Here is a 15209-nt window from a genome sequence, read left to right on the forward strand (position 1 = left end):
GTAATTTCTTCATGTTTATCTGCCAATTGGATGTGCTCCTTTGTGAAATGCCTAATGAAGTATTTTTGTCCATTTTTCTGCTGGTTTGTCTCTTTCTCTCTTTGTACTAGTCCTTTATATATTCTGGATACTAGCTCTTGACTGAATATGAGTAGTACAGTCTCCCACTCTTTGATTTGCCTTTTCACTCTCTTTTTCATATCTTTTGATGAACAGAAGTCTCTCTTTACCTCTAATAGTAAAAATATTAAAAGTAGCTAACACATATGGTAACTATCAAATGCCAGACACCATTCAATGAATTCTGCATAGAATAACTTATTCGATCCTCATAATGACCCTATAAGGGAAATCCTATTAGCCCTATTTCTCAGATGAGGAAACTGAGTCAAGGAGACTTTAAGCAACTTGCTTGAGGTGACAGATCTAGTAAATGGTGGTCAGGTATTCAAATAAGAATCTCCAAGATGATTCTTTAAAAGGAGAAAAAAGAGGGGTGACTTCTCCCCTATCAAAGTGATATTTGAGCTTCAATGGATAAATACATCTATGTACAGAATAGAGGGATCAGACACAATATACTTATATGTGGGAATCTGTATATAGTAGAGGCAGCACCCCAAACTGGTGGGGAGGAATGGACTATTCAATAAGTGATACTTACATATATTTGAGATGAATTACAGAGTGAAGATACAAAACATAACTTTAAAACTGTTAGGGAAAATATTGAAGAAGGTCTTTACGAACTCAGGGTGAAAAAAAGTCTTAAAAAAATGCTTAAAATTGGTTAAATTGAAATGTCTGATCTACTTAACCAATTCTAGTGTGGTGACAAATGTGATGAATTGTATGTATGAATCTGACTTGGCTAAGAGATGCTCAGATAGCTGGTAAAGCATTATTTCTGAGTATGTCTGTGTGGGTGTCTGGGGAAGAGATTAGCATTTGCATCACTAGATTAAGTAAAATAACTTCGTCCATACAGGTAGGATCATCCAAGCCATTCAGAACAAAAAGAGCAGAAGAAGAACAAATTCACTCTCTGCTTGAGCCAACACCTTCTTATTTGCCTACCCTGGGACATCTTACATAGGTATTTCTTGTTCCTGGGCTTTCAGCCTGAAACTTGGACTTATACCATTGACCCCGAGATTCTCAAGCCTTCAGACTCAAACTGAATTACACCACCATATTTCTGATTCTCCAGGCTACAGACCGCTGATCTGGCAGATCATGAGAATTCTTGGTTTCCATAGCTATGTGAACTAATTCCTGTGATAAAGCTCCTCATATATATTTGTATCTATCCTATGATTCTGTTTCTCTGGAGAGCCTTGACTAATACAATGACATAAAAAAATTAAATTACAGGTTATGAGAAGTTTTTCATCATACATAAAATAGACACTGAATTATCAAAAAACTTCCATAGATCAATAAAAAAAAAACTCAAGCTCAAAAAAGTGGGCAAAACTTTAGGATAGGCAGTTCATAAAGGAGGAAATCCAAATGGCCAATAAATATATGAAAAGATGTGCAGGATCCCTAGTAACTAGGGAAATGCAACAAGATACTATTTTTTCACCCATTTAGATGAGAAGAAATGAAAGGTCTGACAATATATAAAAAATAGCCCAAGATAAGGAAAAGCCAGAACTCTCCCCCGTTGCCAATGGAGATAGAAATTGGAGGCCAATCTGATTGTTCCTATTAAAGTTGAAAATGAACGTAAATACAACCCAGCAATTTTATTTCTATGTGCAGCTATTCAGTAAAGTGTTGTTTGAATTAACGAATATTTGAAAATAATCTTATTGTCCATCAGCAGGTGAATGAATAAAAAGTTACACAGACCTAGTTGACTTTGCTGGACTGACTAGGATCTGTATGTAACAATGTCTTTAGATCTTGTAATTGTAATATTGACCCTTTAAAAAGATGGTGGAGGGGATAAATTGATAAAACCACATGACATGTGACTTTTGACTGTGAAGACTTTCATCTGGAAACTCGAAGAATATACACTAAACACATGATTATTTCTCAGAAGCAGTGAGAGGCCTAGGAGGGACCATAGCAGAGAGAACAGAGGTGGTCTACCCTTGCCTTTATATATTTTTGTGATCAACGTTCCTTGCTTTTCAAAGACCAAGCATAGCAAAAACTTATTGGACATGGAGAAACAATTGGATACGGGCATCTTTTGCTGAGAAGAGTGGTCCAAATTGAGTGTGTCAACATGAAGTAAAAGAATTTTGAATAGATTTTCTTGAAGAACCACCCCCACAACCACCTCCAGTTCCTTGTTCTTTCAAGACAAATTTAGAAACCAGTTGTTGGTACAGCTAAACTGTATTCTTAACATTACTCGACCTTATTGGGCAAAATAAAATTTTAAAATGTATGAAAGTAACAGTGAAAATATGAGTACTATAGAAACAATATTTCCTGGGAAAAAAATTTTTTCTTATCAAAAACCCCCATTTTTTTTTTTTTTTTTTTTGTCCTAGGCTTTAAGGGTATCTATCTGCCAAGGAAGAGATTATATTTCTCAACTATATATAACAAGGAGAATTTCAGTTTCTAAATTTTTAAAAAGGAACCTGAGATAAGACTATTGTCTTCAGAGAGACTTTTCGGAATTCCTTTATTTCTCTGCACTGCCATTTCCACAATAGACCGAAATTGAAGGTGGGAAAAACCCTCAAAATCTCAGTTACTTATCACATAAAAGTTTATTTCTTGCTCATGTAAGATCTACTGTGAGGCCAGTTGCTCTCCAGGGCCGCTACCTTCCAAGTGATTCTAGTCTGCTTCCACCATGTGGTTCCACCATCTCAATATTCGGCTTAATCTCCTTTTCAGTCAGGCATCTCACTCCCATCTTCCACTGTGCCCGGAGTCCCTGAATTCAGACTCTCAGCTTCAATTTCCACAGAATACACTTCCACCTCCTGTTACATTAAGAAAGATAAATTTGTCTAGCTGCATGGTGGTGGGGGTGTGACATGGGTTTTAACTGCTCCTCAATAGAACTTCAGTCACTACTTTTTCATCACTCCTGCCTTCAGATTTATAGCTGTTTCAAATTCCTGAGCCTTACTAAAATTCAGTGTGGGAGAGCTGGGAGGGCGGGGAAGGGGGAGAAAGGTGGTTTGCTTCTTTGAAATGTTTCCCTCTGTATCAAACTATAATTTTCAATTTCCAAAATTTATTGTTTGTCCACTTCTGTGCATTTTCAGTGCTAATGCTTAAGCCTAAGTAATCATCCATTCTAACTTGTATTACATCTTCTACTCCTGCCCCCACATTGTCCACAGAACTAAGCAGATTATTTAAATATGTAAATTATAGCATGTCAAGTGCTGTTTTCTATTTCCAATGCTTTATTTCAAATTGAGAAAAATTCAGATACTTAACATGAGTCACAAGGTCTTACACATCCTGGACCCTGACTCTCTCCTTCCTTCATCTCTATGCCCCAGACACAAATGAGCTTCCTTTCTACTCCTGAAAAAAACAAAAGCACCAGGTTCCACATTAGGTCTATTACACTTGCTATTTCTTCTAGGTGGAGATCAGCTCTGGACCTCTCGTCCGTTGAGTCTTGGAATGGTCTCGTCTATGATTTCCCCGATGACCAGAACCTAGTCCAGCCTTGCCCATTCTACTCTATGGTCCCATCACCTTTAGTTTCTTCACAGCATATCTAACCAATTGAAATTATCTTGTTCATTTATTTATGGACTTGTTTTTTGGGAAGAATGAATTAAGCACATGAAGTATACATACAGCCTTGAAACAGCATGGAGACTTAAAGAGAAGATATTTGGATGATGGCACGTTTGTCCTACGTGTGCTCATCTGTCCTAGCAACGAGGTCCTACCGCCCAGCCAAGTCATCCTTATGATAATAGTTGCAAACCACATCCCCCCAGCCTGCCAGCCAGCTAGAAACCAACTATCATCCTCAACTTCATTCATCAATACCACACAATTTACCAGCCCATAAAAAGAAGTTTTAGTTAAAATGTTTTGATATAGTTATTAAGAAAAGTGCAGAAAACAATAACCTCAACCCTTCGATTGGTTGAATGGATACTATTAGAAATAAAGTCAGACATTAACATTTTGGTTGCCTTTAATAAATTTGTGAACGAGTACTGTTGATAATACATTTTAAATACATTAATAACTCAGAAAGATCATAAATTATTTTCTGAGATTCTACTGACCTAATCGGTCAAAAAGGCCTAGTTTTGCACAAAAGGAGAAGGGGGAGGAGGAGGAGAAAAGGGAGGGAGTTTGGTGGGGACCAAAGCCCAGGATTCTTCAGAAGCGTAGCAAATACAGCATTGTCTCAGAGGATGGGGGTGTGGGTAGATCATGCTCTGGCAAACTCAGCAGAACCTCGTCTGCAGACACACAGGAGTGTCCAGTGGATGAAACTTCAGTTGGCAACACAGGAGTAGGCAGTGTCCAAAGACATTCGAGGTTCTGGGAGGAACAAAGTATGGTGAACTTGGTACATACCACGGACTCAGCCCATACAGCGGCAACACCGGGACTTTCATGCAAGACCAGTGACCTACAAACTCGCCCAAGGTTCTGAGATGTAATTATGACCAGTCTCAAAGAGTCTCCACACACAAGAACAGTGGGGAACTGGGCTTAGGGGACAGGGGCACATCAGCACCCAGAAGCCTTTGCAGGATGCGGGGACCCAGGGCTCAGAGCTGCAGGGCTGTCCATGTGGGGCTCATCAGCAGGCAGGGGCTGGGCCTCGGGATCCTGAGCTGTGCGCGCTGTACCCACTGAGAGGCGCCTCTTAGCCCGGGCCTGGACAACAGACTCTTGACTCCCCCTTTCCCGAGGTCGACGACCACGACCACATCTGCCAGTTGGCTGGAGATCTGCTGCAGACTGCCCGGGGGTCGGTGGCCGGGATGGGTCGGGCAACAGAGAGCTGCAGGTCTCAGCAGCCCTGGACTGGGAGGCAGAGGCAGAAACCCGGGCCGGCGAGGGACGCGGGGACTTCTGGCGCACCGGGGTGCAGCGGCGGGGTCCACTGCCAGCGGCCACCGGCCGAGCCGTGCGCGGGGCCCGGCGAGGCGGGAGGTGCCTCAGGCCCAGCGCGGCTCTCCCGGGCGCACGTCCTTCCCTCCAGGCGCTCAGCTCTCGGCTGCCCGGCGCCGTGGGCTCCACGTGGTCCACGACGGCTCGGTCCTGCCCGCGTTTCCACAGCTCGTAGCGCTCGGGCTGCAAGATGCGCACGAAGGCGTCCATGGAGAAGCTGACCCTGGCCTCCCCGCAGCTGCACTGAGAGGCCACTTTGCCATAGTCGATCCACCGCGGGGTGGCGAAATTGATGGCCTCCGCGCAGTTGAAGCCGTGGTTGAAGCCAGCGTGGTAGCCGTAGGGAAACGTCACCATGAACTCGCCAGCCTCCTGAGTGATCCGGCTGAAGGGGATCCCGTTCTCCTTGAGGACAGTGGGCGAGATGAGAGCCACCTTGTGCCGCAGGAAGGCCTCGCAGCCCCGCGAACTGCCCGGGAAAAGCTCCTTGGCCAGGTGTTCCAGGCGCTGGCCGTGTTCCGGAGGCACCGCGTACCAAGTTTTGGGCTCCCCGAAGTGCAGGTAGTTGATGCTGTAAAGGTCCATGTCCTCCGTGTGCCAAGCGAAGGTGGTCTTCCACATGCCAAAGTACAGGTAGGGTGTGTTGACGCCTTCGATGACAACTCCGCACTCCTGCTCCAGCAGGTCCTGAATGGTTCCGAGGTGTCCGAGGTTCCATTGTTTAGTGTTTGCATCAAATAAAGAGCCGCTGATGTCCGCGCCATATATCGGTGAATCATACAGGCGGGTTTTCCAATATTTTCGTTCCAAATCCTGAAAATCCTTGTGTGGTGGAGTCCGATATTTCCCACCGTCTGCCAAGCGGCGATACTCCCCCACCGTCATGGCACTCTTCTTTTTGTGGTATTGAATGAACACACCTGCCCGGCCAGAGGCCACCTGCTGGAGGGGAGTGGGTATTAAGATATCATTGATATCATTATAGGTCTGTCTGGCTTTCCATCCCTTGGGGTGGGATTATTTTAGCCAGGCCAGCTCGGTGGGCACCTTGGGATTCTATGTAAGCAATATATTTATCGAAATCATTAAACTCTTCTTTGGTTGGATAAAATATCATTATATTACAACTTGGGTTCTGGGCACAGGTGGCCTTAGACTTCATAGCTTCCATTTAAGCAACAAACTCCCACGATTTTATGTGCGTTTTGGATAGCTGAAGATGCTAGAAAAAGCTACTCTTCAAAAATGAGTTTGAATATCTATGAGTCAGCAGGAACCCATCAGTGGACTTTAATGCAAATGAGAATATAATGTTTCATAGGCCTGCTAAGTCACCAGTGGACTCCACTCTGGGCAGAAGCTTTGTCCAGGAGTGATGGTGGCTGAAGCTGCAACTCTGTGATTTCCTCAGTTGGTACCTGGCTCTGTCCTCTTGAGGTCTATTGAATTACCCAGTCCTGGGGTAGGTCTCTCAAATGCAGTTTCTTCAGAACCTAAAAGAAAGAATACAGAAAGATTGAAAATTAATGTTTAGAAAAAGTTATTAGGGAACAACGAATAAAATACCACCATAGAATATTATTGCATTCACAGAGAGGCTAAAATTTTACAAGGCTGACAGTACAAGAGATGGTGTGGATGTGGAACCGTTGGAATTTTCATACCATAGTAGAAAGAATGGAAATCATTACATTCACTCTGGAAAACTATTTGGACGGTATCTACTAAAATTGAGCATATGCACGTGTAAAAGAGAGCATATGCAAGTGCTATGATCCAACTGTTAACACACGCCTAAGAAATGTGTACAGCTGTGCACTGAAAGTCACGTTCAAGAATGCTCATAACAACATTATTTCTAGTAGCCACATACTGGAAACAACCCAAATGTCTGCCAACAGTAGAATGGGTAAATATATTGTGGTGTATTCATACAACACAATATAGTACAGCAATGAGGATGAACAAAAACTAGATGGAAATATAGAAATAATTTTATAAACATAATACTGAGCTAAATTATCTGCACTCGAAATAATACCTATTCCATGATTACACTTACAGAAAGATTAAAAGGAAGCAAAGTAATCTGTGTTAGAAGTCAGAATAGTGGTTACCTTCGGGAAAGAGAAAGATTGTTCTCTGAACCTAGGTGCTGGTTTTACGGCCATCAGAATAGTTAATGGATAATTCATGAAGTTATGATGACGTTCACAAATTTCTGTATGTTTATTTAAAAAATAGAGTTTAGGGTGAAAAGCATTAAAGAAGAGTAAGGGACATATTTCACTGTATTAAAAGGAAAAGAAAGAATGATTAAAAATAAATGAACTAAACATTCAACTAAAGAAGCTAGAAAATAGAAGGAGGAAGAGGAAGAGTAAATAAATAACAAAGAATAGACAAAATTAATAGAAGATAATACATAAAAAACAGAGAGATGATGACCAAAAATGTTCTTTAAAGATATTAATAAAAGCAACAAATCTGGGCATAACCCATCATGGAAAAAAGATAGAAATAAACAATACTAGAAATTAAATAGTGCACAAAGCTAGTAAGATAATAAGAATTTTTTAATCTCAAAAGAGGACCATAGTAATCTGACATCAAAATTTTCAAAAGAGAACAATTTTCTAGAGAGAGTATATATCCAAAACAGATGCAAGAAAAGCTAGAAAGCCTGAATACCCCAGTACAAATCTTGTTCAAAGTATGACTCCTAAAAACCCATTAGTCACATCATTTTATAGGTGAATCTAGCAAATTTTTAAGAAACTCTTATCATGCAAATTCTTTCTGAGTATAGAAAGTTGGAGAGCTACTCAGATGAATGTATTCTTATTTCTGATAACAAAATCGGAACAGGGCAACATAAAATAATGTTATAGGCTATCTTTACTTATAAGTATAGGTGAAAGCTTGCTATATAGAATATTATCAAATCAAATATGCCAATATATTAAAAGAATAATACATCATAACCAAATAGGATGTATACCAGGAATGCAGGGATGATTCAACAACAGAAAATCTAATGATATAATTCAGAATATTAATGAAGGAAATGAAAAATATCATATAGTTACCAAAAAGCATTTGATGAAATTCAACATCAATTCATTTTAAAATTCTTTACTTGTAAAACACTAAAAAAAATTCCTATAAGGTACAGAGTTTCAATGTAAAAAATAAATAGCAAATATCATTCTTAATAGTCAAAAGAAACATTCTCATTAATATTAGAAAAAAAGATGCATCAAAACTATTTCATTAACACAATCTCAAGTATCAGTCCTTTAATACTGTTTGCTAATCCACTTATGTTCTTAATTTCTAAGTTTTTCCACTCTTCGAACATTCTATTTCACCTTCCCCTCTCCTCAAACTTTGGGCACATCTACCCCATCCTACTTAGAATCTTTCAAATGTCCTTAAATTCTCTATATGATCTGGCCCATTACCTTGTTACTTTGCCTCTTCCACCCCTGTTCTCTCAGTTCCAACCATATTCTTGTCTGTATCTCAAAAAAGCCTGGGACTCTCCTGCCTGATGGTCTTTGCACACAGGCAACTCTTACCTTCTTCAAGTTTCACATCAAATATCACCTTCTCAGTAAGGTCTCCAATGATAGTTTTGTTTTAGATAAAAAGAGAGATGATTTTCCCTCAAGAAAACATCTCCAAATGAAACTTGCACTGATAATCAGAACCCATATATATCTCTTCAAAAATTCTAGTCCCACCCTAATCCCATTAGCCCTAGTCCAATCACAACTGAATCCAATCAGCTATCTCTTCCAATTGAACCACCCTTCCTTGTTCTAGTAAATAGCCTAATTTCCTTGTTATCAGCGTACCAATTCTCTTTATCCCACCCTCTGCAGATTCCTTAGTGCATGAGGATGCAACTAGGGCAGAGGTGACGAGAACTGCACTGCTCACTCAGAGGGCCCCTGCCATTAGCATTTGGGATAGCAGTAAACATTGGTTTAATATACTTATAAAAGCCACAGGCCAGTGGTTACAGAGATCAAGCTTTTCCTTGGCTCTTTTTGCCCCAGGACCCAGGCACAAAGGAAAAAGGATTTATGTTTTGTCAAAGAAGCCAAATTGTAGTCCCCAGCCCTAGCTTTCTCTTGTCTGAATGGATCTCTGGCACCGAGACTCTAGGAGACCAAGGAAGATAGGGGGGTGGCGGAGGGCGGGTAGGGGGAGGTCTATTATTTTGAGCAGTGGCAGGCAAGCTTATATTTTGTGGTCTTATTGGGGAGACTGTGGGGTGATTTGTCTTTGGTTTCTGGCAAACTTCCAGGCAATTTATCCAGAACCAGTACCTCAGAAATTTCCAATAATTTTGTAAGGTGACTCTAAGTGGAGTCAAAATCTCTAAGAAGTTTCCTCTGGTTTCATGCACCAACTTAAGGTAGCAGTAGGCATGTTTGTGCCTCCTGACTGGTGAGTCTAGGTAATTTTTCTTTTACTAGGGAGCCCGACATGAACCCTTCCATATCATCTGCCATTCCTTTGTCTTTGGGTTATATGCTGTCTTCTTAGCAATTCTTCTAGTCACAGTAACTCTGTTCTAGCTGTGGAGGAAGCTGTTTGAGCTTAAAAATTGTTTATATTTTTAAAATATGGTTTCAGACTTGAAGGGTGGCAGTCCTTTCCTCCCTAGACTATTACATCTCCTTCTTCCCAGACATATAGTTGGTAACTGTCAAAGGATCCCATGATAGCCTGTGTGAGACCCCAAGGACGTCTATACACCCCAGAGAGGCTTCCTGTGCTCTCCTTACCTTCCTTACTAAGATTCCAAGGATCCAGCTTACCTTCCTCTTCTACTAAGAACTGTCACCACCTAAGCTAGACCCTGAGGATCTACAAGTGCCAGGATTACCTGTATCATACGACAGTCTCCCCATTTCACCCTAATTTTTAATCTTTAAAGTTCTTCTACAATAATTTTACTACAAATTCTTCATATGTATTTTGGAATACATAACCAAATATTTCATTCTTTCTATCTAAAAACTTGATCTAAAGAAATGAAAAAAGAAAAGTGGAACAATTTTGAAGGAGAGTTAAATATGAGAAACTTATATACCATGCTAAGGGCCTTTCTCCTAAGAAATAATAAAATGCTGACTATGAACATCACACAAGCACTCATTTCTTTCTTTCTTTCTTTCTTTTTTTTTTGTCTCAGACCTGTCAATTTAATTTTTTTTTTATTTTTATTTTTTAAATTAATTAATTTTTATGGTGACATTGGTTAACGAAATCCAGTAAGTTTCAGTTGTACATTTTAACAGTAAGACATATATTTACACTGTGTGTTCACCTCCCATAGTTAGATTTCTTTCTGTCACCACATATTTGACCCCCTTCACTCTACCTACCAAGCACTCATTTCTTACTGAATTATTAATATACAAATAAACTTTGAGTTCAGCACTTCGTATTTGTTTTAAAAACTAAATTACATCCTTTCTACATTTCTAAGAATTCTAGGAAGAATAAGGCAGGGCCACCACATATATATAATAAATAATATATATGTATATGTATTATTCTTCAGATAGTAAGCATTAAAAAGAAATATTCTGATTTAGTAAATGTAACTCTGTGCTCAAAACATATTGCTCAGAATTGGCCAGGCACAATGACAGTGATCGTTCCTTCAGTATTCTAGACAAATGGGTCACTTTTCTATGAGTCTCAAATGGTTGCTTTTACTGTGAGACTGCCTTTGTGCTTCTTTCAATTGAAGCCACAGGTACCAGTTGAGAAAAATACCTTTGCACTTCAGATACTCTTCCATTTTATCTTTATCCATAGTATCCACAGTAACACAGAAATTCTTCATCTAAGGAAATCTGACAGTTCTGACAATTGAAGAAAAGTATTTTCCTCTTATCACAATGATTAAAAAATACCTGGTTTCTTAAACTTGATGGATTTCTGGAAATTAAGAAGCTTTTCTTTTATGTCTCTTAAAAGTAATTCCTCCAAGCTTCCCTGGTATGTGTGTGTGTGTTTTAAGACAGAGAAGGTGAGAAGCAAAGTAAATTTAATTTAATAGTCCCTTTCACTGTAGCCATTGTCCAGATTGCTTATTGTCCACATTGTTTACCAATTTCAGGGCAGCAGGATAACCTTTTTGTCTTTCTTGTTGCATGAATATTTCAAATCTATTATTTCAAATGGTAATTGCTGTCAAAATGTCTCAGATATTAGCCATTGTTTCTGCTGACAGTCAATATCTAAATGCTATGTTCGATAAATTTTTCTCAAGTTAGAAATTCTACTTAACATTCACTGAAAATAATTTATAACCATAATATTTGATGGTTAAATAAATTTTTTGATGGTTAAATAAATTTTATTATATAGAGATAAGTGACTAAACTTCCCTGTTATTGGACAGTTACTTTGCTTTCACTTTTTCACATTTATTACTAATCACTTATAAGTATTTACCCTATATTTCTGTACCTAAAACAGCATATCCAATAAAATATTGGTTGAATGAATTAAATTCCTTAGGTTAGATATTTAGGAGTGAAATTACTATATTGTAGAATTTAAATATTCTAAGATCCTTACATATATTGCCAAAATTTTCCTAGAAGAATATGAGTATCATTTTACATCCTCATCATTAGTAACTTTACTTTAGGAAAAAAAAAAAAACCTTTACCAATTTGGTAAGTGAAAGAGTGTAGCTCAAGTTTTAATTAACATTTCTTGGATTATCACTAAGATTGATTTTTTTCTCTCATGAATATTAGGCATCTGGATTTCATCATATGTATTGTTTCATATCCTTTGACACTTTTCTTTAACAGGGTTCTAGTATTTTTCCCAACCAATTAAAAGAAAAATTTAAAAAATAAAAGAAAAATTTAAAAAATAATTTAAAGGGGGAAGAAAATTTACATATTTTTCATATGACTATTTTACATACTAAACCCTTTTTAGATATGTTCATTGTTTTTTCCTAGTTTGCCATTTAACTTACATTTTATTTAACTTTTGTTTTCAATGTTTTATGTCATTGAGTCTATCCTTTCCTTTGTAATATCTGTCCTGGCTTTTATGTTTAGACGGTTACTTCACCTTCCAGAGGCAGATAAATATTGTCATAGTTTTTTTTCTTTTTATATGTTAATTGTACCTTTAATTCTTATTTTAAATATACCTTTAATTCTAACTGAGTTTTTGTTTGTTTTATTAACTTTACTATTATTCCTCACTATCTTGTGGGTATGAGAGGAAATGATGGAAAATGTAAATCTGATTCCTAGTACTTTATATATGACCTTTGTTGTGTTTTCTCTTTCTACTTCCCTTTTAGTTTATAAAAAGCATTTATTTGTCCCAGCATCCTTACATTTTTTCAGTCTCAAAATTCAGGTTCTTTAGTTTTAGGGTAACTTTACAGGTACTTCTTTGATGGCTTCCTATACTTTTTTGCTTTGTACGTTAACTCCTGTTATTTGGATATTGGACCTCTAATTTTTGTATCTTTTCTTCTCCCAATTTTCTATCCCTTTATCACTATGCTCCATCTTCTGAAAATTTTCCTCATCTTTATTTTCCAAACCTACTATTGTCTTTTTCATTCTTCCTATCAAATTTGTAATTTCTAACAAGTCATTTCTGTTCCCTTAGATTTTTATGTGTATGTAGCTTCCTTTTCTCCCTCCTCTTTCTTATCCTGTTCTTATTTATGGGTGCATTTCTTCTATCTCTCTGAAAATACTGAAATGTTAATGGCTTTTGGAGGTTTTTTTCCCCCCACCCTGCATGGTCTGTTTCTCTGAAATTTCTTTTTACTTACTTTTTTTTTTTTTTGGTTTGTTTTGGTTTGGTCTCTATCTTTCAGGTTGAAGTCTTTCCTCAAATGTCTGGTGATCCTTAATAGTTGGCTGAAATGTAAGAGTATAGCACAAAAACCTGATTAGAAGCTCAGGGTGAGTAGAAAGGCTTATCGATTGTGCTTCCCAGCATGGTGATCTGGCTGGGCTGCTTCCTGGGTGAACCTTTGATGTGGGCATGTTTAGGGCAGGTCATCTTCAACGGAGGATCTTCTAATCTTCCTCCTAGAGAGAACAGGCAGTATCTTCCAATCTTCCTCTTGGAGGGGACAGGCCTGGTTTCTCCACCTCATGGAAAAAATGTCCTGAAATTTCCAATATCCAACTTGTGAAGTTCACTAAATCAACTTGTTTCCCCTATGACAACCACATTCTCAATGGTTCCTGGAAATTCTCAGTCCATAGACAATCTTTTTCATCTCTCTAGAAAATGAAGCTGTCTTCTGTCAGGGTGAGAGGAGCAGTTTACCCTGCTACCCAAAGGAAGGGAGGGGATCAAAGGCTTTGATCTCTTAGTTCAACGAATCCTCCTTATCCTCATTTTAAGTGCCACATCCAGAGCTATACTGTACCATGAGATCCTAAGTTCTGTAGAGAGAATTGTGTTGCTTCTTGGCTTTCCTCACTGACAATTTAGGATTCAACTTTTCAGTGTTTGGTAAATCAGTTTTTACTTGCCCACCAGTTTTCAAACTTTGCTACTATCTTATCTCCTTTACTGTTTCTCTCTTTGTGAATTATTCCTTAAAACAAAAATTCCTGTTCTTATCACTTTAGTGGAGTCTGGGGGGAAGTGAAGTAAATGATTGTGTTTAAACTATCTTTATCTCTTTGTTTTCTCAACTATATCCCTCAATAGTTCCTTATACAAACTCTTGGCTCTAGTCAAATATTTCTAGTCATTTTCCATGACTTTATGCTTTTCCTCCTTCATTTCTCTTCCCTTTTATAAGTTATAACCACTGCCTTCTAGACAAATCTACCTGAGGCATCCTCCCTACCAACCACAGACCTTGGTAAGCATTCTGTCCTCTACACTCTTTGAGCACTATTTGCCTGGGCCATTTGTTGGGTTCTTAATACAAACTGTTGAGGTGGGAGCTCTCCAGAATGTTTAACTTGACAGTTTTCACCTCTAATGTATACTTGTCTAAAGCAATAAATCCCTTCCATGAGATGTGCTTGCTTCTCTCTCCAAGATATCCACGTTTCTGCCCCACACGCTTCAACATTCCCATCTTCATATGATGCATGGAAAATATATATTTTTTAAAGGTGACTTTTCCTATACCCTGTGTGTCTCGAATGCCAATATTTGGTGTGTGCTTCCTATTTAGAAACATCTAAGAGTGTAGATATAGAGGAGAAAGATACATGGTAGGAAGTGTTGAATATAAACAGCATATTATAAACAGCCACTGCTGTCTCTGAAAGCTGTCTCTCACCACCCTCCTCTAGGAATAGATATTACGCAAAATCGACTTCCTCACATTTCTTCAAATTGAGGTCTTTGAATTTGATTGAAAGGGCTTAGGTCACATGCCTGTCTTTGCTGCAACTGATGTTGGATAATTGAGTTCTGATTTCAATCCTGGCAAGGCAGGGCTTACAATGTGGGAATTTCCCCTAATATAAAAAGGTAATTCTAAAGTTATTGGTTGGTCACAAATATAACTATCTACTAGAATTTGCATGTCTAAAAGTGTCTTTGCTCTACCCTCAGGCTTTTCTTTCAGGATTCTAAAGACATTGTTCCACTGAATTCTAGCTTCCAGAAATCCAAAAGCAGTCTGTTTTCTGATCGATTATGTACAACCTGTTTTTACTCTCTGAACATTTTTAAGATATTCATTTGCACCTTATTTTCTGAGATTTATTTAAGATATGAGCAGTAAGTCTTTTTTGTCAACTATTTTGATAGACCTTCAATGCAGAAACTCATGTTCTTCGTTGCTGTGAAATTTTCTCATCATTTCTTTAATATACTCCTTTCTACTATATTTTCGGTTTTCTCTCTCTGGAAATAGAATTAGTTAGATATTAAACCTCTTGGACTGATTCTCTCCTTTTATCTTTGTTCTCCTATTTCCATCTTTCTGTTCTTTTGTTATTCCAAACTTTGTAGCAAAATTTCCACAAATTCTTTTTTTGTTCTCTAAATATTTCTTTTATTAGATTTCTGTTATTTTCCATGGCTACAGATTTTCTCTTCATTCTCTACAAGTACTATCTAAATACAGGATTTTT

The 15209-nt window shown here is 38.2% G+C and overlaps 1 protein-coding gene across 1 annotated transcript in view; it reads right to left on the reverse strand.

The window, feature by feature from the left end:
- Positions 1–4126: 4126 nt before the first annotated feature.
- KDM4D (lysine demethylase 4D) overlaps positions 4127–15209 on the reverse strand; it is a 24897-nt gene continuing 13814 nt past the window's right edge. Inside the window, 2 exon segments of the mRNA XM_023520258.1 lie at positions 4127–6090; positions 6092–6572. Coding sequence (XP_023376026.1) covers positions 4675–6090; positions 6092–6250 — 1575 coding nt within the window. The 5' untranslated portion in view covers positions 6251–6572 and the 3' untranslated portion in view covers positions 4127–4674.

This window comes from Pteropus vampyrus, unplaced genomic scaffold (assembly GCF_000151845.1).
Source record: "Pteropus vampyrus isolate Shadow unplaced genomic scaffold, Pvam_2.0 Scaffold254, whole genome shotgun sequence".
NCBI lineage: Eukaryota > Metazoa > Chordata > Mammalia > Chiroptera > Pteropodidae > Pteropus > Pteropus vampyrus.